The 25,531-nt window shown below is 38.1% G+C and overlaps 1 protein-coding gene across 1 annotated transcript in view; it reads left to right on the forward strand.

Moving 5' to 3' along the window:
- UBR1 (ubiquitin protein ligase E3 component n-recognin 1) overlaps positions 1-25,531 on the forward strand; it is a 162,524-nt gene that overhangs the window by 48,574 nt on the left and 88,419 nt on the right. Inside the window, exons 10-14 of the mRNA XM_005685547.3 lie at positions 227-315; positions 17,323-17,421; positions 18,291-18,448; positions 23,712-23,811; positions 24,334-24,462. Coding sequence (XP_005685604.2) covers positions 227-315; positions 17,323-17,421; positions 18,291-18,448; positions 23,712-23,811; positions 24,334-24,462 — 575 coding nt within the window. The remainder of the gene's footprint in view (positions 1-226; positions 316-17,322; positions 17,422-18,290; positions 18,449-23,711; positions 23,812-24,333; positions 24,463-25,531) is intronic.

Raw genomic sequence — 25,531 nt, forward strand, 5'->3', positions numbered from 1 at the left:
GGTACAACAGTGAGAGGGGTACAGAAAATAAGGGAAAAGGCATTATATGTATGTATTTTAAATTCTAGCTCTTAAATATTAGCGTAATAAGTGCCACTAATATTTGAGTCCTTGAAGTCTTATTAGCATGTGAAATATTTTTATAGTGTTCTACCACTACTAATAGCTAAAATGTTTTCTTTGCCTTGGCAATGCTCCTCCCACTTCTCCCCAAAATGATTTATAGGTGCCCGTAAGATCCTTCACGAGTTGATCTTCAGCAGTTTTTTTATGGAGATGGAGTACAAAAAATTCTTTGCTATGGAATTTGTGAAGGTAATTGCTCTTTATAAATAGATGTCAACAAATGAAAATAGAAAACCATTTTGTAAGTGAAATAATGGAAACAAAGGGGATAATTACAGAGCAGGAATTTAATTTTACAGCTTATTTGTTTTTAAAAAAGTTCATCATTTAACTTCACATTTGGTAGTATGAAAACAGTAGTCTAAGAGGAGATAGATAGTTGGAAAATGACCTGGAATTTGCTTGGACAAAGCAATAGGAAGATGTCACAATTATGAGTACATTTATCTTTTCTGATCATCTGTCTGTTAGTTAAAATTGTAACAAGAGCAGTGACTAGTTGAAAGAAGAGCAGGGAAAAGGAACAGATATATATACATGCTAAAAGGAGGCAGAAATTTGATGGGTAAGAGTTATACTTAACCATCTGAGGCTAGAATATACAAATTTATAGCTTTTTAAAAAAATTTATTTTAATTGGAGGATTTGCTTTACAATATTATAGGGGTTTTTGACATACATTGACATGAATCAGTCACAGGTGTACATGTGTCCCCCATCCCGAAGCCCCCTCCCACTTCCCTCCTCATCCCATCCCTCTGGGTTGTCCCAGTGCACTGGCTTTGAGTGCCCTGTTTCATGCATCAAACTTAGACTGGTCATCTGTTTCGTGTATGGTAACATACATGTTTCAGTGCTGTTCTCTCAAATCATCCCACGCTCGCCTTCTCCCACAGAGTCCAAAAGTCTGTGCTTTACATCTCTATATCTTTTGTTGTCTCGTGTATAGGGTCATCATTACTGTCTTTCTAAATTCCATATATATATGTTAATATACTGCATTGGTCTTTTTCTTTCTGACTTCACTCTGGATAATAGACTCCAGTTTCATCCATATCATTAGAACTGATTCAAATGTGTTCTTTTTAATAGCTGAGTAATATTCCGTTGTGTATATGTACCACAACTTTCTTATCCATTCATCTGCCAATGGACATCTAGGTTGCCTCCATGTCCTAGCTATTGTTAACAGTGCTGCAGTGAACATTGGAGTACACGTGTCTCTTTCAATTCTGGTTTCCTCAGTGTGTATGCCCAGCAGTGGGATTGCTGGGTCGTATGGCAGTTCTACTTCCAGTTTTTTAAGGAATCTCCACAATGTCCTCCATAGTGGCTGTACTAGTTTGCATTCCTACCAACAGTGTAAGAGTGTTCCCTTTTCTCCAGACCCTCTCCAGCATTTATTGTTTGTAGACTTTTTTGATAGCAGCCATTCTGACCGGCGAGAGATGGTACTTCATTGTGATTTTTATTTGCATTTCTATGATCATGAGTGATGTTGAGCATCTTTTCATGTGTTTCTTAGCCATCTGTATGTCTTCTTCGGAGAAATGTGTGTTTAGTTCTTCGGCCCATTTTTTGATAGGGTCGTTTATTTTTCTGGAATTGAGCTGCTTGTATATTTTTGAGATAATTCTTTATTAGTTGCTTCGTTTCTATTATTTTCTCCCACTCAGAAGGCTGTCTTTTCACCTTGCTTATAGTTTCCTTTGTTGTGCAAAAAAGCATTTAATTTTAATTAGGTCCCATTTGTTTGTTTTTGCTTTTGTTTCCATTTCTCTGGGAGGTGAGTCATAGAGGATTTTGCTGTGATTCATATCAGATAGTGTTTTTCCTATGTTTTCCTCTATGAGTTTTATAGTTTCTGGTCTTACATTTAGAGCTTTAATCCATCTTGAGTTTATTTTTGTGTATGGTGTTATAAAGTGTTCTAGTTTCATTCTTTCACAGGTGGTTGAGCAGTTTTTCCAGCACCACTTGTTAAAGAGATTGTCTTTTCTCCATTGTATATTTTCGCCTCCTTTGTCAAAGATAAGGTGTCCACAGGTGCATGGATTTATCTCTGGGCTTTCTATTTTGTTCCAATGATCTGTATTTCTGTCTTTGTGCCAATACCAATACTGTCTTCTTGATGACTATAGCTTTGTAGTATAGTCTGAAGTCAGGCAGGTTGATTCCTCCACTTCTATTCTTCTTTCTCAAGATTGCTTTGGTATTCAAGGCTTTTTGTATTTCCATACAAATTGTGAAATTACTTGTTTTATTTCTCTGAAAAATACTGTTGGTAGCTTGATCGGGATTGCGTTGAATCTGTAGATTGTTCTAGGTAGTATACTCATTTTCACTATATTGATTCTTCCGATCCATGAACATGGTATATTTCTCCATCTATTTGTGTCATCTTTGATTTCTTTCATCAGTGTTTTATAGTTTTCTATATATAGGTCTTTTGTTTCTTTAGGTAGATTTATTCCTAAGTATTTTATTCTTTTTTTTTTTGCTATGTTGAATGGGATTGTTTTCTTAATTTCTCTTTCTCTTTTCTCATTGTTAGTATATAGGAATGCAAGGGATTTCTGTGTATTAATTTTATTTTATTTATTTATTATTATTTTTTTTAATTTAAATTGGTTTTGCCATACATTGACATGAATCCACCACGGGTGTACAGGTGTTCCCAAACATGAACCCCCCTCCCACCTCCCTCCCCATAACATCTCTCTGGGTCATCACCATGCACCAGCCCCAAGCATGCTGTATCCTGCATCGGACATAGATTGGCGATTCGATTCTTACATGATAGTATACCTGTTACAATGCCATTCTCCCATTTCATCCCACCCTCTCCCTCTCCCTCTGAGTCCAAAAGTCCGTTATACACATCTGTCTTTTTTGCTGTCTTGCATACAGGGTCGTCATTGCCATCTTTCTAAATTCCTTATGTATGTGTTAGTATACTGTATTGGTGTTTTTCTTTCTGGCTTACTTCACTCTGTATAATCGGCTCCAGTTTCATCCATCTCATCAGAACTGATTCAAATGAATTCTTTTTAACGGCTGAGTAATACTCCATCGTGTATATGTACCACAGCTTTCTTATCCATTCATCTGCTGATGGACATCTAGGTTGTTTCCATGTCCTGGCTGTTATAAACAGTGCTGCGATGAACATTGGGGTACATGTGTCTCTTTCAATTCTGGTTTCCTTGGTGTGTATGCCCAGCAGTGGGATTGCTGGGTCATAAGGCAGTTCTATTTGCAATTTTTTAAGGAATCTCCACACTGTTCTCCATAGTGGCTGTACTAGTTTGCATTCCTACCAACAGTGTAAGAGGGTTCCCTTTTCTCCACACCCTCTCCAGCATTTATCGCTTGCAGATTTTTGGATCGCAGCCATTCTGACTGGTGTGAAGTGGTACCTCATTGTGGTTTTGATTTGCATTTCTCTAATAATGAGTGATGTTGAGCATCTTTTCATGTGTTTGTTAGCCATCCGTATGTCTTCTTTGGAGAAATGTCTATTTAGTTCTTTGGCCCATTTTTTGATTGGGTCATTTATTTTTCTGGAACTGAGCTGCATAAGTTGCTTGTATATTTTTGAGATTAGTTGTTTGTCAGTTGCTTCATTTGCTATTATTTTCTCCCATTCGGAAGGCTGTCTTTTCACCTTGCTTATATTTTCCTTTGTTGTGCAGAAGCTTTTAATTTTAATTAGATCCCATTTGTTTATTTTTGCTTTTATTTCCAGAATTCTGGGAGGTGGATCATAGAGGATCCTGCTGTGATTTATGTCGGAGAGTGTTTTGCCTATGTTCTCCTCTAGGAGTTTTATAGTTTCTGGTCTTACATTTAGATCTTTAATCCATTTTGAGTTTATTTTTGTGTGCGGTGTTAAAAAGTGGTCTAGTTTCATTCTTTTACAAGTGGTTGACCAGTTTTCCCAGCACCACTTGTTAAAGAGATTGTCTTTACTCCATTGTATATTTTTGCCTCCTTTGTCAAAGATAAGGTGTCCATATGTGTGTGGATTTATCTCTGGGCTTTCTATTTTGTTCCATTGATCTATATGTCTGTCTTTGTGCCAGTACCATACTGTCTTGATGACTGTGGCTTTGTAGTAGAGCCTGAAGTCAGGCAAGTTGATTCCTCCAGTTCCATTCTTCTTTCTCAAGATTGCTTTGGCTATTCGAGGTTTTTTGTATTTCCATACAAATCTTGAAATTATTTGTTCTAGTTCTGTGAAAAATGTGGCTGGTAGCTTGATAGGGATTGCATTGAATTTGTAAATTGCTTTGGGTAGTATACTCATTTTCACTATATTGATTCTTCCGATCCATGAACATGGTATATTTCTCCATCTATTAGTGTCCTCTTTGATTTCTTTCATCAGTGTTTTATAGTTTTCTATATATAGGTCTTTAGTTTCTTTAGGTGGATATATTCCTAAGTATTTTATTCTTTTCGTTGCAATGGTGAATGGAATTGTTTCCTTAATTTCTTTTTCTACTTTCTCATTATTCGTGTATAGGAATGCAAGGGATTTCTGTGTGTTGATTTTATATCCTGCAACTTTACTATATTCATTGATGAGCTCTAGTAATTTCTGGTGGAGTCTTTAGGGTTTTCTATGTAGAGGATCATGTCATCTGCAAACAGTGAAAGTTTTACTTCTTCTTTTCCAATTTGGATTCCTTTTATTTCTTTTTCTGCTCTGATTGCTGTGGCCAAAATTCCAGAACTATTGAATAGTAGCGGTGAAAGTGGGCACCCTTGTCTTGTTCCTGACTTTAGGGGAAATGCTTTCAATTTTTCACCATTGAGGATAATGTTTGCTGTGGGTTTGTCATATATAGCTTTTATTATGTTGAGGTATGTTCCTTCTATTCCTACTTTCTGGAGAGTTTTTATCATAAATGGATGTTGAATTTTGTCAAAGGGCTTCTCTGCATCTATTGCGATAATCATATGGCTTTTATTTTTCAATTTGTTAATGTGGTGAATTACATTGATTGATTTGCAGATATTGAAGAATCCTTGCATCCCTGGGATAAAGCCCACTTGGTCATGGTGTATGATCTTTTTAATGTGTTGTTGGATTCTGATTGCTAGAATTTTGTTGAGGATTTTTGCATCTATGTTCATCAGTGATATTGGCCTGTAGTTTTCTCTTTTTGTGACATCTTTGTCAGGTTTTGGTATTAGGGTGATGGTGGCCTCATAGAATGAGTTTGGAAGTTTACCTTCCTCTACAATTTTCTGGAAGAGTTTGAGTAGGATAGGTGTTAGCTCTTCTAGAGATTTTTGGTAGAATTCAGCTGTGAAACCGTCTGGACCTGGGCTTTTGTTTGCTGGAAGATTTCTGATTACTGTTTCAATTTCCGTGCTTGTGATGGGTCTGTTAAGATTTTCTGTTTCTTCCTGGTTCAGTTTTGGAAAATTGTACTTTTCTAAGAATTTGTCCATTTCTTCCACGTTGGCCATTTTATTGGCATATAACTGCTGATAGTAGTCTCTTATGATCCTTTGTATTTCTGTGTTGTCTGTTGTGATCTCTCCATTTTCATTTCTAATTTTATTGATTTGATTTTTCTCTCTTTGCTTCTTGATGAGTCTGGCTAATGGTTTGTCAATTTTATTTATCCTTTCAAAGAACCAGCTTTTGGCTTTGTTGATTTTTGCTATGGTCTCTTTTGTTTCTTTTGCATTTATTTCTGCCCTAATTTTTAAGATTTCTTTCCTTCTACTAACTCTGGGGTTCTCCAATTCTTCCTTTTCTAGTTGCTTTAGTTGTAGAGTTAGGTTATTTATTTGACTTTTTTCTTATTTCTTGAGGTATACCTGTATTGCTATGAACTTTCCTCTTAGCACTGCTTTTATAGTGTCCCACAGGTTTTGGGTTGTTGTGTTTTCATTTTCATTCGTTTCTATGCATATTTTGATTTCTTTTTTGATTTCTTCTGTGATTTGTTGGTTATTCAGAAGTGTGTCGTTCAACCTCCATATGCTGGAATTTATAATAGTTTTTCTCCTGTAATTGAGATCTAATCTTAATGCATTATGGTCAGAAAAGATGCTTGGAATGATTTCGATTTTTTTGAATTTATCAAGTTTAGATTTATGGCCCAGGATGTGATCTATCCTGGAGAAGGTTCCATGAGCACTTGAAAAAAAGGTGAAATTCATTGTTTTGGGATGAAATGTCCTATAGATATCAATTAGGTCTAACTGATCTAATGTATCATTTAAAGTTTGCGTTTCTTTGTTAATTTTCTGTTTAGTTGATCTGTCCATAGGTGTGAGTGGGGTATTAAAGTCTCCCACTATTATTGTGTTATTGTTGATTTCCCCTTTCATACTTGTTAGCATTTGTCCTTCATATTGCGGTGCTCCTATATTGGGTGCATATATATTTATAATTGTTATATCTTCTTCTTGGATTGATCCTTTGATCATTATGTAGTGTCCTTCTTTGTCTCTTTTCACAGCCTTTGTTTTAAAGTCTATTTTATCGGATATGAGTATTGCCACTCCTGCTTTCTTTTGGTCTCTATATGCATGGTATATCTTTTTCCAGCCCTTCACTTTCAGTCTGTATGTGTCGCTTGTTTTGAGGTGGGTCTCTTGTAAGCAGTATATAGAGGCGTCTTGTTTTTGTATCCATTCGGCCAGTGTTTGCCTTTTGGTTGGGGCGTTCAACCCATTTACGTTTAAGGTAATTATTGATAAGTATGATCCCGTTACCATTTACTTTATTGTTTTGTGTTCAGGTTTATACACCCTTTTTGTGTTTCCTGTCTAGAGAATATCCTTTAGAATTTGTTGGAAAGCTGGTTTGGTGGTGCTGAATTCTCTCAGCTTTTGCTTGTCTGTAAAGCTTTTGATTTCTCCTTCGTATTTGAATGAGATCCTTGCTGGGTACAGTAATCTGGGCTGTAGGTTATTGTCTTTCATCACTTTAAGTATGTCTTGCCATTCCCTCCTGGCCTGAAGAGTTTCTATTGAAAGATCAGCTGTTATCCTTATGGGAATCCCCCTGTGTGTTATTTGTTGTTTTTCCCTTGCTGCTTTTAATATTTGTTCTTTGTGTTTGATCTTTGTTAATTTGATTAATATGTGTCTTGGAGTGTTTCGCCTTGGGTTTATCCTATTTGGAACTCTCTGGGTTTCTTGGACTTGGGTGATTATTTCCTTCCCCATTTTAGGGAAGTTTTCAACTATTATCTCCTCAAGGATTTTCTCATGATCTTTCTTTTTGTCTTCTTCTTCTGGGACTCCTATAATTCGAATGTTGGAGCGTTTCATATTATCCTGGAGGTCTCTGAGATTGTCCTCGTTTCTTTTAATTCGTTTTTCTTGTTTCCTCTCTGATTCATTTGTTTCTACCATTCTATCTTCTATTTCACTAATCCTATCTTCTGCCTCCGTTGTTCTACTATTTGTTGCCTCCAGAGTGTTTCTGATCTCATTTATTGCGTTATTCATTATATTTTGACTCTTTTTTATTTCTTCTAGGTCCTTATTAAACCTTTCTTGCATCTTCTCAATCCTTGTCTCTAGGCTATTTATCTGTGATTCCATTTTGATTTCAAGATTTTGGAACATTTTCACTATCAATATTTGGAATTCTTTCTCAGGTAGATTCCCTACTTCTTCCTCTTTTGTTTGGTTTGGCGGGCAACTCTCCTGTTCCTTTACCTGCTGAGTATTCCTCTGTCTCTTCATCTTGGTTATATTGCTATGTTTGGGGTGGCCTTTCTATATTCTGGTAATTTGTGGAGTTCTCTTTATTATGGAGCTTCCTCACTGTGGGTGGGGTTCTATCAGTGGCTTGTCAAGGTTTCCTGGTTAGGAAGGCTTGTGTTGGAGTTCTGGTGGGTGGAGCTGGGTTTCTTCTCTCTGGAGTGCAGTGGAGTGACCAGTAATGGGTTATGAGACATCAAAGGTTTTGGAATAACTTTGAGCTGCCTGTATATTGAAGCTCAGGGGAGTGTTCCTGTGTTGCTGGAGAATTTGAGTGGTATGTCTTGTTTTGGAACTTGTTGGCCCTTGGGTGGAGCTTGGTTTCAGTGTAGGTATGGAGGCATTTGATGAGCTCCTATTGCTTAATGTTCCCTGAATTCAAGAGTTCTCTAATGTTTTCAGGCTTTGGACTTAAGCCTCCTGCTTCTGGTTTTCAGTTTTATTTTTACAGTAGCCTCTAGACTTCTCCATCTATACAGCACCGATGATAAAACATCTAGGTTAAAGATGAAAAGTTTCTCCACACTGAGGGACACTCAGAGAGGTTCACTGAGTTACAAGGAGAAGAGAAATTGGAGGGGGTAGTTAGAGGTAACTGGAATGAGATGCGGTGAGATCAAAAGAGGAGGGAGCAAGCTAGCCAGTAGTCACTTCCTTATGTGCGCTGTATAGTCTGGACCGCTCAGAGGTATTTACAGAGTTATACAGGGAAGAGGAGAGGGAGGAAGTAGACAGAGGAGGCCAGGAGGATGAGAGAGAGGAATGAGAAGGAGAGAGACAAATCCTGCCAGTAACCAGTTCCTTCGGTGTTCTCCACTGTCTGGAACACACAGAGATTCATAGAGTTGGATAGAGAAGAGATGGGGGAGAAAAGAGACAGAGGCCACCTGGTGGAGAAAAAGGAGAGTCCAAAGGAGGAGAGAGTGGTAAAGCCACTAATCTCGCTCTCAGGTAAAATTGGGTAGTGAAGTTTGGCTTTTTAAATGTACAAAAAGCAAAGAGCAGAGATTAAAAATCTAGAGTAGAGGTTGGATTTTCAGAAATACAATATTAAAGAAAAGAAGCAGAAGTAAAAAGAAAGAAAGAAAAAAAAGTATTAAAAAAAAAAAACCAAGAATTATTTAAAAAAAAAAACAAAACACACCAACAACCACCCAAAGACTATATATGGTGTTTGCCTTAAAAAAAAAAAAAAGGGGGTCTTTTTTTTTTTTAAATAGTAATAGTAGGTTATAGAAATAAAAGTTAGAGGAGAAATAAAAGACTTAACAATTTAAAAAAAGTTAGAAAAAAAAAGGAATGATTTTAAAAATATTAAAAATATTTCTGGCCCTTCTCTGATGTTGTGGGCAGTGTGGGGTCACTTCCAAGGTAGTTCCCTCTGTTTAACTTCTTCTGTTTGCTGGTTTTTTAGGTTCACTAGTTCAGCCGCGTTGTGGGGAGGGGGGATGCTGCAGACAAATAGCACTGTCATGTGCACACAGTGTCTCAGCCCCGCTTGACCTGTCCCTTCTCGTGGCGCACAAACCTCTCCGGCTCTACGATGCTCAGCCGGGAACCATCTGAGGCCGGCCCTAGGCTGTGTGCACTTCCCCGGTCCAAGCCGCTCAGGTTTGGCACTCAGGTAGCCCTCAGAGGCACAGATTCGGTTGGGACTGCCTTTGTGCCCTTCCTGGGTCCGAGTAGCTCAGGAGTTTGGCGAGCGAGATCGCTGCGACTTGTCACCTTTTCTGCCGCTGCTGCTCAGTTTTCTGGGTGGACCGCTGGCGCCCCCCGTGAGGCAGATGGTGACTGTCCAGCACCCCCAGAAGTCTTAGCAAAGAAGCCTGCTTGCAGTTAGGTACGTAAAGTCTCTCCGGGTCTGCAATTGCTCCTTTCCAGCCCTTAAGGCTCTGGCTGCCTGTCCCCGGCGGGGGATGGTCTGCAGCCGGCTTTTTCCGTTTCGTCCTTTGTGCTGTGCTCGGTCCTGGTGGTGTCTTATGTTCGAGCTTTTCACGTGGTAGCTATCCCACAGTCTGGTTTGCTAGCCCAAGTTAGATCGTTCTGGTTGCGCGTGGGGCGTTCCTGCCGGATTCTTACAAAGCACTGCAGCCCGCGCCTCCCGCGCGTCCCTGCCCTGCCCCCACTTGCTTGTGTTGGATGCAGGCGTCTGTGCTGCTTTTACGCTGGGGGAGTTACTGTTGGGTTTGTAATCTGTTGGTTTTAATTATTTATTTATTTTTCCCTTCCTGTTATGTTGCCCTCTGTGTTTACAAGGCTCGCCTCAGACTTGGCAGGGAGAGTGTTTCCTGGTGTTTGGAAACCTTTCTTCTTAAAATTCCCTTCCCGGGATGGGCTTCCCTTCCCAGGACGGAGCTCCCTCCCCACCTCCTTTGTCTCCTTTTTTGTCTTTTATATTTTTTCCTACCTGTTTCTGAAGACAATGGTCTGCTTTTCTGGTTGCCTGATGTCCTCTGCCAGCCTACAGAAGTTGTTTTGTGGAGTTTGCTCAGCGTTGAAATGTTCTTTTGAGGAATTTGTGAGGGAGAAGGTGGTCTTCCCGTCCTTTTCCTCCGCCATCTTTGATTCTCTCCGATTTCTGTGTATTAATTTTATATCCTGCAACTTTACTATATTCATTGATTAGCTCTAGTAATTTTCTGGTGGTGTCTTTAGAGTTTTCTATGTAGAGGATCATGCCATCTACAAACAGTGAGAGTTTTACTTCTTCTTTTCCAATTTGGGTTCCTTTTATTTCTTTGTCTTCTCTGATTGCTGTGGCTAAGACTTCCAAAACTATATTGAATAGTAGAGGTGAGAGTGGGCACCCTTGTCTTGTTCCTGATTTTAGGGGAAATGCTTTCAGTTTTTCACCATTAAGGGTAATGTTTGCTGTGGGTTTATCATACATGGCTTTTATTATGTTGAGGTATATTCCTTCTGTGCCTGCTTTCTGGAGAGTTTTTATCATAAATGGGTGTTTGATTTTGTCAAAGGCTTTCTCTGCATCTGTTGAGATAATCATATGTTTTTTATCTTTCAATTTGTTCATATGTTATATGACATTGATTGATTTGCAGATATTGAAGAATCCTTGCATCCTTGGGATAAAGCCCACTTGGTCATGATGTATGATCTTTTTAATAGGTTGTTGGATTCTATTTGCCAGAATTTTGTTCAGAATGTTTGCATATATGTTTATCATGAGATTGGCGTATAGTTTTCTTTTTTTGTGGCATCGTTGGTTTTGGTGTTAGGGTGATGGTGGCCTCATAGAATGAGTTTGGAAATTTACCTCTCCGCTGCAATTTTCTGAAAGAGTTTGAGTAGGATAGGTGTTAGCTCTTCTCTAAATTTTTGGTAGAATTCAGCTGTGAAGCCATCTGGTCCTGGACTTTTGTTTGTTGGAAGATTTTTTATTACAGTTTCGATTTCAATGCTTTTGGTAGATCTGTTAAGATTTTCTGTTTCTTCCTGGTTCAGTTTTTGAAGGTTACACTTTTCTAAGAATTCATCTGTTTCTTCCAAGTTGTCCATTTTATTGGCATATAGTTGCTGATAGTAGTCTCTTATGATCCTTTGTATTTCTGTGTTGTCTGTTGTGATTTCTTCATTTTCATTTTTAATTTTGTTGATTTGATTCTTCTCCCTTTTTTTTCTTGAGTCTGGGTAATGGTTTGTCTATTTTATTTTATTTATCATCTCAAAGAACCAGCTTTTAGTTTTGTTTTTTTACTGTAGTCTCTATTATTTCTTTTTCATTTATTTCTTCTCTAATTTTTATGATTTCTTTCCTTCTACTAACCCTGGGGTTCTTCATTTCTTCTTTTCCTAGTTGCTTTAGGTGTAAAGTTACATTATTTATTTATTTTTTCTCTTGTTTTCTGGAGGTTAGCTTGTGTTGCTATGAACCTTCCGCTCAGCACTGCTTTCACTGAATCTCATAGGTTTTAGGTTGTTGTGTTTTCATTTTCATTCATTTCGATGCATATTTTGATTTCCTTTTTCTTCTGTGATTCAGAAGCATGTTGTTTAGCCTCCATATGTTGTATTTTAATAGCTTTTTCCCTGTAGTTGAAATCTAATCTTACTGCATTGTGATTAGAAAAGATGCTTGAAATTATTTCAATTTTCTTGAATTTACCAAGGCTAGATTTATGGCCCAGGATGTGTTCTGTCCTGCAGAATGTTCCATGTGCACTTGAGAAAATGGTGAACATCATTGTTTTGGGGTAAATGTCCTATAGATATCAATTAGGTCTAACCAGTCCATTGTATCATTAAAAGTTTGTGTTTCCTCACTAATTTTCTGTTTGGTTGAGCTATCCATAGGTGTGAGTAGGGTATTAAAGTCTCTCACTATTATTGCGTGACTTAATTTCCCCTTTCATACTTGTTAGCATTTGCCTTATGTATTGAGGTGCTCCTATGTTGGGTATATTTATATTTATAATTATTATATCTTCTTCTTGGATTGATCCTTTGATCATTATGAAAAGTCCTTCTTTGTCCCTTTTCACAGTCTTTATTTCAAAGTCTATTTTATCTGATATGAGTATTGTTATTCCTGCTTTCTTTTGGTCTACATTTGCATGAAATATCTTTTGCCAGCTCTTCACCTTCAGTCTGTACGTGTCCCTTGGCTTGACGTGGGTCTCTTGTAGACAGCATATATAGGGGTCTTATTTTTGTATCCATCCAGCCAGTCTGTCTTTTGGTTGGGGCATTCCACCCATTTACATTTAAGGTAATTATTGATCGGTATGATCCCGTTGCCATTTACTTTGTTGTTTTGGGTTTGAGTTTGTAAACCTTTTCTGTATTTCCTCTCTAGAGAAGATCCTATAGCATTTGTTGATGAGCTGGTTTGGTGGTGCTAAATTCTCCCAGCTTTTGCTTGTCTGTAAAGCTTTTGATTTTTCCTTCATATTTGAATGAGATCCTTGCTGGTTATAGTAATCTGGCTTGTAGGTTTTTCTCTATCAGCACTGTAAGTATGTCCTCCCTTTCCCTTCTGGCCTGAAGAGTTTCTGTTGAAGGATCAGCTGTTATCCTTATGGCGATCCCTTTGTGTGTTATTTATTGCTTTTCCCTTGCTGCTTTTGATATTTGCTCTTCATTAGTTTGATTAATATGTGTCTTGGGGTGTTTTTCCGTGGGTTTATCCTGTTAGCAACTCTCTGGGTTTCTTGGACTTGGGTGTCTATTTTCTTCCCCATTTTAGGGAAGTTTTCAACTATTATCTCCTCAGGTATTTTCTCGTGCCCTGTCTTTTTGTCTTGTTCTTCTGGGACACCTGTTATTCGAATGTTGGGGTGTTTAACATTGTCCCAGAGGTCTCCAAGGTTGTCCCCATTTCTTTCTATTCTTTTTTCTTTTTTCCTCTCTGCTTCATTTATTTCCACCATTCTGTCTTCCATCTTACTTATCCTATCTTCTGCCTCAGTTATTCTACTGTTGGTTCCCTCCAGAGTGTTTTTGATCTCATTTATTGCATTATTCATTACTGATTGACTCTTTATTTCTTCTAAGTCCTTGTTAAACATTTCTTGCATCTTCTCAATCCTTGTCTCTAGTCTATTTATCTGTAATTCCATTTTGTTTTCAAGATTTTGGATCAGCTGTATCATTATTCTGAATTCTTTTTCAGGTAGACTCCATATCTCCTCTTTTGTTTGGTTTAGTGAGCATTTATCATGTTCCCCTACCTGCTGAATATTTCTCTGTCTTTTCATTTTGTTTCTGTTGCTGTGTTTTGGGTGCCCTTTCTGTAGGCTGAAAGTTTGTGTTTCCTCTTTATTGTGGAGCCTGCTTCCTGTGGGTGGGGTTGGACTAGTGGCTTGTCAAGGTTTCCTGGTTAAGGGAGCTTGCATCTGTGTTCTGGCGGATGGAGCTGTATCTCTTCTCTCTGGAGTGCAGTGAAGTGTCCAGTAGTGAGTTTGGGGGTGTCTATGAGTTTGACATGGCTTTGGACAGCTTGTCTTTTAATGTTCAGGGTTGTGCTCCTGCTTTGCTGGAGAATTAGCATAGTATGTCTTGCCCTGGAACTTGTCCCTTGGGTGGAGCTTGGTTTCAGTGTAGGTATGGAGGCTTTTGGTGAGCTCTTGTCTATTAACGTTCCCTGGAATCAGGAGTTCTCTGATGTTCTCAAGTTTTAGAGCTAAGCCACCTGCCTCTGGCTTTCTGCCCTTCTCTTACAGTAGCCTCAAGACTTCTCCATCCATACAGCACAGATGAGAAAATACCTAGGTTAATGGTGAAGCAGTTCTCCACAGCAGGGGACACCCAGAGAGATTCACAGAGTTATATAGAGAAGAGAAGAGGGAGGAGGGAGATAGAGGTAACCAGGAGGAGAAGAGGGGCAGTCAAAAGGGGAGAGACCAGTCTAGCCAGTAATCAGTTCCCTAAGTGTTCTCCACAGCCCAGAACACCCCGAGAGATTCACAGAGTTAAGTCAAGAAGAGAAGGGGGAGGGAGGAGATAGAGATGACTTGGGGGAAGAAAGGGAGATTCAAAAGGGGAGAGAGCAATCAAGCCAGTAATCACACCCCTGAGTGAAAATGGATACTGAATATTAGATTCTTAAAGGTACAAAATTGATAACAAATACCAAAAAGCAGAGATTAAAAATCTAGAGTAGAGGTTAGACTTTCAAAAAAAAACAATATTGAAAATACAAAACAAAATCAATCACAAAAATTATAAAATATATATATATGAAATTTGCTTTAAAAATAGGGGTTTTTTTTCTGCAACATAATAATAGGTTATAAAAATAAAAATTAAAGGAGTAATAAAGAGGTTAAAGTTTAAAAAATGAAAAAGTGATAATAGTAAAAATATATCTAGGAATTTCTCTGAAGCTGTTGTGGGCAGTGTGGGGTCAGTTTAGTTTCAGATAGTTCCTTGTTCCAGCTTGTACTTGTTCTCAAGGTCTATAGGCCCCTCCAGTGCTTAGTCAATGTTAACTACAGGGGTTTAATCTGTTGCGCCTGTCACTTCCAGAGCTGTTCCCTCTTCTTTATTTTGGCTTCCTCTGTTTGCAGGTCTCTTCAGTGTCTAATTTCTGCCCTGACACAAGGGGCCGAAGGTGGTCACTTATTTAGGTCTACTTGTTCAGTTGTGTTGTGGGGAGGGAGGAACACTGCAAGCAAATATTGCTGGCATGTGTGGGGAGTGCTCGCAGTGTATGGACCACACTGAGTTTGCCCCAGCTCACGGCAGCATGTGCTTCCTGAGTCCACACCGCTCAGGCTCCAGGGTGCTCTGCAGGGGCACTGTCCAAAGCAGGCCCTGCAGTTTGTGCACTTCCCAGGTCTCAGCTGCTCAGGTTCTCAGGTACTCCGCAGGGCACAGACTCGGTTGGGCATGCATTTTGTACCCTTCCCAGGTCCGAGCAGCTCAGGCCACCAGGCGTTTGGCAGATGCACTGTCCCAGCTGGGCCATCCATCTTAATCACCTCCCCAGTCCCGGCCACGTGGTTTCCCAGGTACCCTGCATGTCTCTTCTGGTGAGCTGATCTCAGGCTGCGACCCTCCTGGCAGATGTCAACCATCCAGGATCCCAGGAAGACATGGTTAGCAACTGGAAGCCTGCTCACAGTTTAGTGGAGGATACCCATCTCTGGGACCAAGATTGGAGCAGCCACTTGCCTTCCAACTCTGGCTGTCACTCACCTGCTTCTCTGCCTCCAACAGAGGGGAGAGAGCAGAGGGCTGTACACAGCCAGCTAGCTCTCCTTTGGTATTGTCTCAGTCCTTTGTTCTGTGAGCAACACAGGCTGTGCTTTAAAGCCTTTTGCGGGAAAGTTCTCTTTTTCTTTTTTCCCCCTCTCTGGCTATCCCACACTTTGGGTTGCTGTCTCAATGTTAGCTCCCTCAGATTGTCCTCAGGGCATTCAGGCCCAGTCCTTACCCTATGCAGCCTACCCCTCCCTGTCCAGCCCCTGCTGGCTGGTGGCAAACGCAAGTGTTTGGGCTACTTTTCTACTGGCAGTTGTGTTTAGGTGAGTATTCTGTGGGTTTTGTGTTTTTTTTTTTTCTCCTGTTTATGTTGCCCACTGAAATTGCGAAACTCCCCACAGACCCACCTGAGAGAGGGTTTCCTACTGTTTGGAAACTTTTCCTCCATCACAACTCCCTCCCCAGGACCAGTCTCTGTCCCTAACTCTTTTGTGTCTCTCTTTGTCTTTTGTTTTGTCCTACCTTCTTTCAAGGAGAATGGGCTGCCTTTCTGGGTACTTGGTGTCTTCCGCCAGGGTTCAGCAATTGTTTTGTGGAAGCTGCTCAGCATTGAAATGACCTTTTGATGAATTTGTGGGAGGAAAAGTGTCCTAGTTCTCCTATTCCTCCGCCTTCTTAGGACTGCTTCTGTAGCTTTTTAATATTGTTTTGTTGATCTATTGTATATCCCTTACATTGTTGTATTTTCTTGTGTGTCTCTCAAGTTAAATTAGTTAGAACATGTACTTCTTTAAATCTTCTACTTTGTCTTATACAGGGGTATGCAAGAAATACTTGTTAGTTTATTCTGATTTTGAGTTGCACAAAATTCTGCAAAATGTAGGTCAGAGGTAGAATCAGAATGGAATTGGAAGCAGAATGTGAAATAATGGTTATCACAGGTAAATGATACTGTGGGATAAGATACTTGCACTTCCTGGATTTTATAATTAGATTGATAAAAGCAGCTAAGATATTTGGTTTCTTAAAAGGTGATGACAACTCAAATTATCAACTCTATTCTTCAAAAACTCTTTAGAGGTAGAATAAAGGACCATGTATGTGATCTGAAATGAATTTTTTCTTTATACAACAGCAGTTTACCCTCCTTAGGATTACCTGTTAAACTTCGTGTGAATTCTAATGGATGGAATTAAATATGTAGGTCAAGGATCTAATACTGTGCTTACACATAATAGCTGCTTGAGGCATGACTGGATGTATTATTGTTTTTGTTCTCGCAAGATATCAGGGTTGATTTTCATCTGGTATGCATTAGTATGGATAAGAAGTTATGCATAGCCAGCATCCATTCTGTTTAAGGCTGGATTGAATCTGATGATTGATTTTCTGGGTCATATCAGTTTTTAAATACATTTAATATAGTCCCTGCTGTATTTCATTGGGAAGAAAATCTGCTAAAGATTGCTCCAGATTCTGTTTGGAGAAAGGATACATTGCACCTTTGCAGTGCTCTGTGATTTTTACCTCTGTGTGTATGTATGTGTGTTTTGTTTTTTAAAAATCATTATTTCTTACTATACTAGATTGGATAGCTGAATTCTTATTTAATCTTTTGTTACTTGCTGTTTTAGTAAATTTTTGTTGACTGTACTATCTCCCTTTAATAAATAGGTATTACAATAGTTACCATCTTATACATGGAAACAAATATAGCAGCTGTTAAAATTGGGATTTTAAAAGTTTTCAGTAGTCATTTATAATTGCTTCTCTACTTATTGTTGTATCTTTCAGTATTACAAGCAGCTCCAGAAAGACTATATCAGTGATGATCATGACAGAAGTATCTCTATAACTGCACTCTCAGTTCAGATGTTTACTGTTCCTACTTTGGTATGTATTAATTAGTCTTGACAATCTTTATGAGTAACATTTGTTTTGTTTTTAAAGAATTTTATTTAATGTTGAATTAAAACAATTTCTGAGTCACTATGTTCTGTTCCACTTGGAAAATTGAATAATTCTTCAGTGGTATCAGCATGTGAATACTTTAATGGTTCCCAAGGTCTAGGTAACTCATGGAGTGGGAGTGGTGGCTCCTAGTTGGTTTGAAAGTCCTCATCTCTGCAGGGGAACACCAGAGCTGGTTTCTCGGTGTCTAGAGTAACTTAGGAGCAGTGCCTTATTAGTACCTTTACTCTTATTGTTGTTGGGGGTGAGAGGAGAGCCTAAGATACAGCAAAACTGGGGGAGAGTATGACTGACAGGCATTTGCAGGAGATGGTGCTGCAAGGCTTGAGAGGAGAGTGAAGGATTCTGCTTCCTTTTTGTACTACTACCATTGCTGTTTCTTATGGACAGTTTGGTTTCTACTTTCTCTTTTCAAAGCCCAGAGAAAAGGATATGAAAGAGAAATTGAATTGTGAGTGAGGGGGAAATGTCAGAATACATAATGTATATGATAGAAGCCTGAAGTATATCTGTTTGTTCTACTACGCTCACTGTATAATTAATAGTGGTAAACATTCATGTCAGTAACATGTGTAATGGGCTTGGGGTGTTCAGACATGTTTCTTCCAGTTCCTGAGAGGTAGGGAACTTTTAGAAAATAATTGCTCAGAAATTGCTATTCTGTGAGAAGAAGGACTGTGTTTGATGCTCAGCAAACATTTATTCAAAATGACTTACCAACCAAATGAATAGATAAAATCCATACTATAATGAGTTAATACTAATGACAATATTCTTGACATATTCTACAGGCTCGACATCTTATTGAAGAGCAGAATGTTATCTCTGTCATTACTGAAACTCTCCTGGAAGTTTTGCCTGAGTATTTGGATAGGAACAATAAATTCAACTTCCAGGGTTATAGCCAAGACAAATTGGGAAGAGTATATGCAGTAATTTGTGATCTAAAGTAAGTTGTTCAAGTCAAAAGGTGAGGGTACCTATTAAACACAGTTGGATTCACTCTATCCTATAAATAAACATCTGGTCTTTTTGGTTACCTAGTGATGATGAGTACAAAGAACTGTGACTGTCATGTCAGTAAATCTCTTAAGTGAAGGCTTCTTATAGAGTTAAACTCAGGTCAATAAAGAAGGTACTGAGGAAGGGCCTCTCATAGGATCTAGGGTCTTTTGGGATCATTAAATGAGTCTCCATTGTAGTCACCATGTCTTCCACTCACTTCCACTCATGCATTTTGCCTCTGCCCCTCTTGCATAGTCTCTTTGTGGTTAGTTTCAAAGGATCTTGTTGATGTGAATATTTTTAATTCCCTTTTTCCTAGATATGATCAAGTTATATATATTCATCCAAGGTTTCTTAAGACATTCTCTCTGAAGAGAATAGTTTCCTTTTAAACTGAAGTTGAAATCACATGATAGATCATAATTGGGATCATTGATCCTAAAGGGAAATAAATTTCTATTTTTTTTTAAATAGATGGTGACTACTGTAAGGATTATGCTATATAAAGGATTCAATAAATCATAAACTTCAAAAAATTATTTTAAGAATATATTGACAAAATATGTTTCATTTACTTTGCTGTTTAAAAAAAGAGCTCTGAGATATATATGATTATTTATTCTTGTCCTGTGGGGAATAAAATCACTCTAATTTTTTCCATTTCCTCTAGTGACCATGTAAGGTATAAAGGGATACAAACAAGTTTCCAAACCAACCTAGAAATAGTTTAATTAGAAAAATACATTTGACAAAATTTCTGCAACTATTCATCGGATCCTTGGTAATACTGAGAAGAATGCTTCCAGACCTTTTCCAATTCCTCAGTTTCTAAACATGATTATAACATGTGATTCATTCTTTAAAGTTCCTTAAATTATTATGTTATCCTATCTTCAGTACAAGTTGAGATGGCAGTGAGTTCAGTAGTGAATTACCATTTAGCTAGTGTGATTTGCAAATTATGCATAATTTATATCACACAAAACAAACAAAAAATATACAGAAACTCCAAATAGCAGTACTTAATGCTTAGTGTTAAATTACTCTATTTGTCATTCCTTCGGTCTGCTGTATAGGAAAAATCTCTTTACTGTAGTTCTCATTACTCTGAAGTATTCTTATAACAGAGTTATTTTTCTATCCAGAGAAGTAGTGTATAATCACTCATTATTTTACCATATTTTATTTCATTTTGTGGATCTCTGACTATAATTATTCTCTGCAGTAAATAATTTAGAGTTACTTCAACTCTTTGCGACCCCATAGACTATAGCCTACCAGACTTCCCTGTCCATGGAGTTCTCCAGGCTAGAATACTGGAGTGGGTTGCCATTTCCTCCTCCAGGCTGCATCTCCTTGTCTCCTGCAATAGCAGGTGGGATTCTTTCACCATTGTACCACCTGGAAGGCCTACCCCTGTGGTAAACCTTTAGGGTCCTTGGTTGGGAAGGTAATTTTAAAGTTTTCCCACTCTTCTAATGCTCACAACTTCTTTTCTACATCCTTATATAAATAGACATATCTCTAATGACAAGGAGAAGGGAAAATTAATGTCTTTTGAGGACTTATTTAATTCACTCTCACAAGGGTCCTATGTTATTTATTAGTAACCATTGTGTGTTAAGGAGCTTTACTTATTTTACTTCATTTTATTCTTGCAATGTTCTCATAAGGCAGGTGATGTAATCTTTATTTGTAGATTATAATTATTTGCGTAAGGTCATAAAGCTAGTAAGTGGCAGGATTTTACCCTAGCACTATTTGTCTGTAATGCTCATGTTCCTTTCACTACATCAAGTAGCCTCACAGACTACATAAACAGCAGTAAAGCCTTCTCTGAAACCTGGCCTAAAACACCAATCAGATATGCCCTTCATTTTACAAGTAATTATTGATCCCCATTTCTCAGTCTCTCATTGTAGAAATTTTGTAGTCATTCTTATTATTTCCCCATAGCCTTATTCATTCACTACTTCTTCTTGAAACCCTTCTAAATCAGAAATAGCCACAAATAATTTTAATGCCTTTTAGTTGTTTCTTTTCTTCTTTACTCTTTCTTTTCTTCCTGTCTCTTGCATCTTCTTTACTTCCTAGGTCTCCTACAGGAGTCAGGCATAAACTGTGTGAAGTCACTAGAAACATAAATTCTTCTCTCTAGATCAGTGCTTCTCAAATATTAATATGACTGCAGATCATTGTGGGAGCTTGTTAAAACGCAGACTGAGTAGATCGGACTAGAACCCAAGATTCTGCATTTCTAAAGGTTTACTTGATGCTGATACTTCTGGTGTGTGAATCAACCTTTTGAGTAGCACTGTATATCACGATGGTGTGATCACTCACCTAGAGCCAGACATCCTGGAATGGGAAGTCAGGTAGACCTTAGAAAGCATCACTATGAACAAAGCTAGTGGAGGGGATGGAATTCCAGTTGAGCTATTTCAAGTCCTGAAAGATGATGCTGTGAAAGTGCTGCACTCAATATGCCAGCACATTTGGAAAACTCAGCAGTGGCCACGGGACTGGAAAAGGTCAGTTTTTATTCCAATCCCAAAGAAAGGCAATGCCAAAGAATGCTCAAACTACCACACAACTGCACTCATCTCACATGCTAGTAAAGTAATGCTCAAAATTCTCCAAGTCAGGCTTCAGCAATACGTGAAACTGTGAACTTCCAGATGTTCAAGCTGGTTTTAGAAAACACAGAAGAAACAGAGAGATGATTCGCTGGATAATGGAAAAAGCAAGAGAGTTCCAGAAAAACATCTATTTCTGCTTTATTGACTATGCCAAAGCCTTTGACTGTGTAGATCACAATAAACTGTGGAAAATTCTGAAAGAGATGGGAATACCAGACCACCTGACCTGCCTCTTGAGAAGTTTGTATGCAGGTCAGGAAGCAACAGTTAGAACTGGACATGGAACAAAAGACTGGTTCCAAATAGAGTATGTCAAGGCAGTATATTGTCACCCTGCTTATTTAGCTTCTATGCAGAGTACATCATGAAAAATGCTGGGCTGGAAGAAGCACAAGCTAGAATCAGGATTGCCAGGAGAAATACCAAGAACCTCAGATATGTAGATGACACCACCCTTATGGCAGAAAGTGAAGAGGAACTAAACAGCCTCTTGATGAAAGTGAAAGAGGAGAGTGAAAAAGTTGGCTTAAAGCTCAACATTCAGAAAACGAAGATCATGGCATCTGGTCCCATTACTTCATGGGAAATAGACGGGGAAACATTGGAAACAGTGTCAGACTTTATTTTTGGGGGCTCCAAAATCACTGCAGATGGTGACTGCAGCTATGAAATTAAAGACGCTTACTCCTTGGAAGAAAAGTTATGACCAACCTAGATAGCATATTCAAAAGCAGAGACATTACTTTGCCAACCAAGGTCCGTCTAGTCAAGGCTATGGATTTTCCAGTGGTCATGTATGGATGTGAGAGTTGGACTGTGGAGAAGGCTGAGTGCTGAAGAATTGATGGTTTTGAACTGTGGTGTTGGAGAAGACTCTTGAGAGTCCCTTGGACTGCAAAGAGATCCAGCCAGTCCATTCTGAAGGAGATCAACCCTGGGATTTCTTTGGAAGGAATGATGCTAAAGCTGAAACTCCAGTACTTTGGCCACCTCATGTGAAGAGTTGACTTATTGGAAAAGACTCTGATGCTGGGAGGGATTGGGGGCAGGAGGAGAAGGGGTCGACAGTGGATGAGATGGCTGGATGGCATCACTGACTCGATGGACATGAGTCTGAGTGGACTCCGGGAGTTGGTGATGGACAGGGAGGCCTGGCATGCTGCAATTCATGGGGTCGCAAAGAGTCGGACACGACTGAGCAACTGAACTGAACTGTGCTCTAGAAAACAGCCAATCTTTGATGCCATTTATTCATTGTGATAGAATTTAAACTTTAGTCTTTTTTCTTTTACTTTAAAGGAAAAGTTTAGAATGTAATTAACATACTTTAAAGTTATTTCTTTGATAAAGTCCAGATGATTGTATTTTAACTTTGGACATATTAATGTATATTTAAAGAAAGGGAAAAATTAAGCTGTAATCCTTATTATCTTTACAAATAAAACTTAATTTTTCCTCCATCTTTTTGCCTTGTCTTTTATGTTCTGCATTACTTCCTTTGTATCCTTTTTTGGGGAGCTTAATTTTGGATTACAGTGTCCAGGATACATATCTGTTTTTTCCCCGTATACTGTGTTTTTTCCCGTCAAGGGTTGGGTATCTCATCTATGTTTCTGTTCCTGATACCTGTTGTGTAATAGGAATTGATTTGGGTTGACTGAGTGCAAAATCATTTCATCAATTATTAATTATTCCTTCCTGAGAAGTTATTTCATGGTAAACCTTGTTCCCATTGGACGTGAAACCAGTCATTTTCTTTGCAGCCTAAAGAAGTATTGTTCTTATAAATTGTAGGCTACATTGGGTCTGTTTATCTTTTGAAACAAATATATTCTGATATGTAAGCCAGAATGACATAGGTGTTTATATCCTTCTTCTGGATCAGAGCAAAGAATGCCTGGAGGTAGGAAGTCTTTTATAAATTTCCTGACCCACCAGCAGTAGTTTATCTATGGTACTGAAATCAGATAACAGGACTGAATGGCTCTGATAACCAGTACCAGATATTCACACCAAGTTACAAATCTCTAGTCATCTGAGCAGCAGCAATAAAGGTATTGAACCCTCAGGCCAAACTACTATATGCGTTGCAATTTTTCTGTAATTCTTATGACTACATGCTTTAGGGGTAAAAGCGTGGCATTTTAATGAATAAGATTAGTTTTTAACTTACAGAATATACTGAAACAGTTTGCGCAGACAACAGACATCCTGCACAGGTAGTTTTAACATGTATTTTGAGACTGAGGGGATTTCATCTGGTCCTTTGGGTAAAGTATATGAATGCTTCTAGAAAGTTTGTATTGTGATTGTCCGTCTGTGACCAGCTAGTTTCCTTCTAGGTTCACTTAATCAGCCTAATTTTTGAGTGAAGAAGTCAGGCTTTAGCCTTGACATCTGCCTCTGGTAGAGCATTCACATTTTGCTGGCATAATTCTAGTGCTGCCTAGAATTGTAAGAAATTAGAATACATAATTTTGATGAATCAACATTGTGTATAGCCCTGAGAACCTTAAAATTATCTCAAAATAGGAAAGTGAAATGTTTCCTTGTCTCTTGAAATATTAGATATATCCTGATCAGCAAGCCCACAGTATGGACAGAAAGATTAAGAATGCAGTTCCTTGAAGGCTTTCGATCTTTTTTGAAGATTCTTACCTGTATGCAGGTATGATAGTTCTTCTGTACATCAGTAAGATAAATTTATTTTAAAAACTTAATCCCAATTTTTCATGTTTTGTTATGAGCAAATTACGGTTTTGAGAAAGAATAATTGTAGCAAAGTAAAAGTAAAATTTAAACACTGCCTCACTGATCCTGCTTTCATAGACCTTAGTTAACTGCTGCTGTTACTATTAATGTTTATTAATATATAGTATGTGATAACTGTTATAAATATCTTCACGCATTATTTCTTTTGAGCCTCATAGCAATCTTATGAGGTAGTTACTATTATTATCCCCATTTTACATACAAGGGAATCATAGCTTAGAAATAATTTGACCAGGATCATACAGCTAGAGAGTGACAGAATTAGAGTTTGAATCCATGCATTCTGACTTAGATAGCCATGTTTTAAAAAAAATACTTAAGCATACATGAGTATGAACCTTGATGATTTTATATTTTGCCAATGGAGGAGCAAAGAAAGAGGGCCCATGTATGTATGTTAATTACTCTTTTCCTGTAGGGAATGGAAGAAATCAGAAGGCAAGTGGGGCAACACATAGAAGTAGATCCTGACTGGGAGGCTGCCATTGCTATACAGATGCAGTTGAAGAATATTTTACTAATGTTCCAAGAATGGTGTGCTTGTGATGTAAGTAAAGTTTGTTAGGAGGATCAGTGCCTTTTTAAGTGTTCTAATGGTTAATATTAATAACAGTTTTATGTTGCAACTTCCTTGATGTAAAGTTTTATTACTTCTGATATTTTCTTATATATTTGAATCATCTTATTAAATTTATAGTTTTTTACACTTAGAAAATGTGCTCCATGGTATTCCATTTACTGTTGGGAAGAGTGGAATTTAAAAATTACAACACACACTAATCAATTAATAAATTACTTAAATTTATTTCCTTGGACATGAATATTAATAATATGAAAATTAGGATTAGACTTTTAAGTAATCCAACAGTGGAAGTGGGTGGCTATTTATTCAATCAAGAGTCTTGTTGTATGCATTAAACCACTAAAAATATTACTTTTAAAATATAGAACTAATGTTTTTCCTTAAGCAATAATTTTAGACCATAACCCTCTTTATTTATTTATTTTTTTTCCTCATGCTGGAAACTTCTTTTTTTTAATGCTATCATACTGGTGGCTTTTTTTGTTTGTTTTTTTTTTGCTTTACAATACTGTATTGGTTTTGTCATGCATCAACATGAATCTGCCACGGGTGTACACGTGTTCCCAATCCTGAACCCCCCTCCCACCTCCCTCCCCATACCATCTCTCTGGTAGACCATAACCCTCTTTAAACATATAATCCTAATCAGATTCCCTTTTGAGAAGATGACCTCATTTATTTCTGCTCTAAGAAAATTAACATCTCAAATTTTTTCATCTTCTCCAGTTTTTCTGTACCACTCACTATAGTCTATTCACTGAGTTTCTGCATATATCTTCACTATTGGTCTCTTTCTTTTTACCTCTTTCTTTCTTGAAGTGTTGTCTCTACCTAGGCTCATGGTCTCAATCTATGTTACTTCTTCCTGGAGTTTCCTTCCTCTGATATTTCCCACTCTTTCATTCATCTGCCTCAAACACCAGGACTGTCCTTAAAAACAATGAGACTAAAAGACCCCTTGTCACTGCTACTTCATAAACTGTTTTTGATCTTCCTTTTTTCCTTTTCTGTTGCACCACCAGCAGTTGGTCAC

The sequence above is a fragment of the Capra hircus genome, chromosome 10 (genome assembly GCF_001704415.2).
Source record: "Capra hircus breed San Clemente chromosome 10, ASM170441v1, whole genome shotgun sequence".
Classification (NCBI taxonomy): domain Eukaryota; kingdom Metazoa; phylum Chordata; class Mammalia; order Artiodactyla; family Bovidae; genus Capra; species Capra hircus.